The 1,908-nt window shown below is 50.5% G+C and overlaps 1 protein-coding gene across 1 annotated transcript in view; it reads left to right on the forward strand.

Moving 5' to 3' along the window:
* The window catches only part of LOC118751716, a gene marked incomplete in the record, with an annotated part of 3,255 nt that extends 2,106 nt beyond the window's left edge, over positions 1-1,149 (forward strand). The window contains 1 exon segment of the mRNA XM_036486528.1: positions 1,141-1,149. Within this exon segment, the coding sequence (XP_036342421.1) occupies positions 1,141-1,149 (9 nt within the window).
* Positions 1,150-1,908: the final 759 nt, after the last annotated feature.

Consider the following 1,908-nt stretch of genomic DNA (forward strand, 5'->3'; position numbering starts at 1 on the left):
GATTGCCATATAACAAAAAATACAATTGTTTTATTAACTCCTAAGCCGCGCCAACATCCCCGCCACCGTGGATCTAACCAGGTCCACCAACATCTAACCTGGCCAGTATGCATGCTGGGCGTTTGTACACGCCGTCCCGTGTTTGCACTCGCGCGGCTCTTACTTGTCCATCGACGCCTGGGAAGACTTGAACAATTCGCCCAGTCGGCCACTTCGATCGATGCATGTTCCCGTCGCAGAGCAGGACGATGTCATCAACGGCTAGGGGCTTCTGTTTACCGTACCACTTTGTTCGCCTCGTCAAGTCGGGCAAGTACTCGTCTATCCACTTTCTCCAGAATCTGTGCTGCATTTGTTGAACTTTGTACCACTGCTTCCTGGTCGGGATCATCTTTTCTCCGTGCGGATGTGGCGTTTGTTCGGAGTTCGGAGCACCTAAGAGAAAATGGTTAGGGGTTAGCGGTTCGTCAGTGTATTCGTCCAATGGTATGTGAGTCAACGGTCGTGCGTTAACTATGTTTTCTGCTTCGCACATGAGGCTGTACAAACAGTGTTCTTGAAGGTTTTCGTCGTTCAGCGCATGTCCCATTGCTCGTTTCACGCTACGGACCAGTCGCTCCCAACAGCCACCAGCATGGGGATTCAGGGGGCAATTAAAAACCCATTCGATGTTCTTGTTCGCCAGTGCATTAGATATTTTGCCATTCTCGAAATCGATCCTCTGGCGTCTCAACTCTTTATCAGCTCCGATGAAGTTTGTGCCATTGTCGGAGCGGATGCGCACTGGCATTCCTCGGCGGTTCATAAAGTTCCGTATGCACATGAGACAGGTATCCGTTGACAAGTCCTTGGCGAGTTCTAAATGTATTGCGCGGATCGTAAGGCAAGTAAATAGCGCGATCCAACGCTTCTCGCTTCTTCTGCCAATCGCGACTGTAAACGGACCCATGTAGTCCAGACCGACGTATGTAAATGGCCTTACGAAGGGTGTGAGTCTATCTACTGGGAGTTGGCTTGGCTCTTTCCCTTACGCAAACTTGACATCTTCCCGCAGCACGACGCACTTCTGCCCTGAGTTGTGGAATCCAATATCGCCGCCGTATTTCCGCTATTATCGTACCTTCATTTTGATGCTTCCAGATTTTGTGATAGTAATCTACCACGAGCTGGGTGACGTGATGGCGTTTCGGCAGTATTATCGGCCGACGTGAATGTGGGGGAATAGCTGTTGCAGCATCTATCCGTCCCCCTACCCGTATCACCCCTACTTCATCTAACGCCGGTGTGAGGGTTCTCAGCGAGCTGCTCCGTTCCAGATTCTTTCCCGCCATCAGCGCGTAATACTCTTCAGCAAAGCTCTCCTGTTGTACTGCACAAATTATCGCTATTTCAGCTCTTCTTACTTCCGTAGCGCTTAGCCCTCCGTAGATTCTCTTACTTACGTCTTTCCTGGCATTGTTTCGGAATCGCAGAATCCAACCTACTACTCTGGTCATGCGGATCAGCGTCGAAAATTTCATAAGCATGGAAGTGCTGATCTTTACCGTCAAAACTGAGAATTTTGCGCGAAGTTCCTCTTGCGTATTCGGACTCACCTCGTCCGGCGGCCACAGGTGTTCATCTTGTGGTAAGAACTTCGGCCCACCGATCCAGGTCGAATTTCTTTTGTCCGCCCTTGGCCGTGTGCCCCAATCAGCCGGATTCAAGGCGCCTGGAATCCATCGCCACTCATTAACGTAGCTAGCCTCCAAGATCTCGTTCACGCGATGAGCCACGTATGGTTTATAGCGCCGGTGATCAGATTTTACCCAAGCTAGCACTGTTTTGGAGTCACTCCACATCACCACTCTCTTAGGGATCTTGTCGTGACATTGAAGGATGCTCTTGCGAAGTCGCGTAGCCAACACT

The sequence above is a fragment of the Rhagoletis pomonella genome, unplaced genomic scaffold (assembly GCF_013731165.1).
Source record: "Rhagoletis pomonella isolate Grant_MI unplaced genomic scaffold, Rhpom_1.0 Rhpom_scaffold_00927, whole genome shotgun sequence".
Classification (NCBI taxonomy): domain Eukaryota; kingdom Metazoa; phylum Arthropoda; class Insecta; order Diptera; family Tephritidae; genus Rhagoletis; species Rhagoletis pomonella.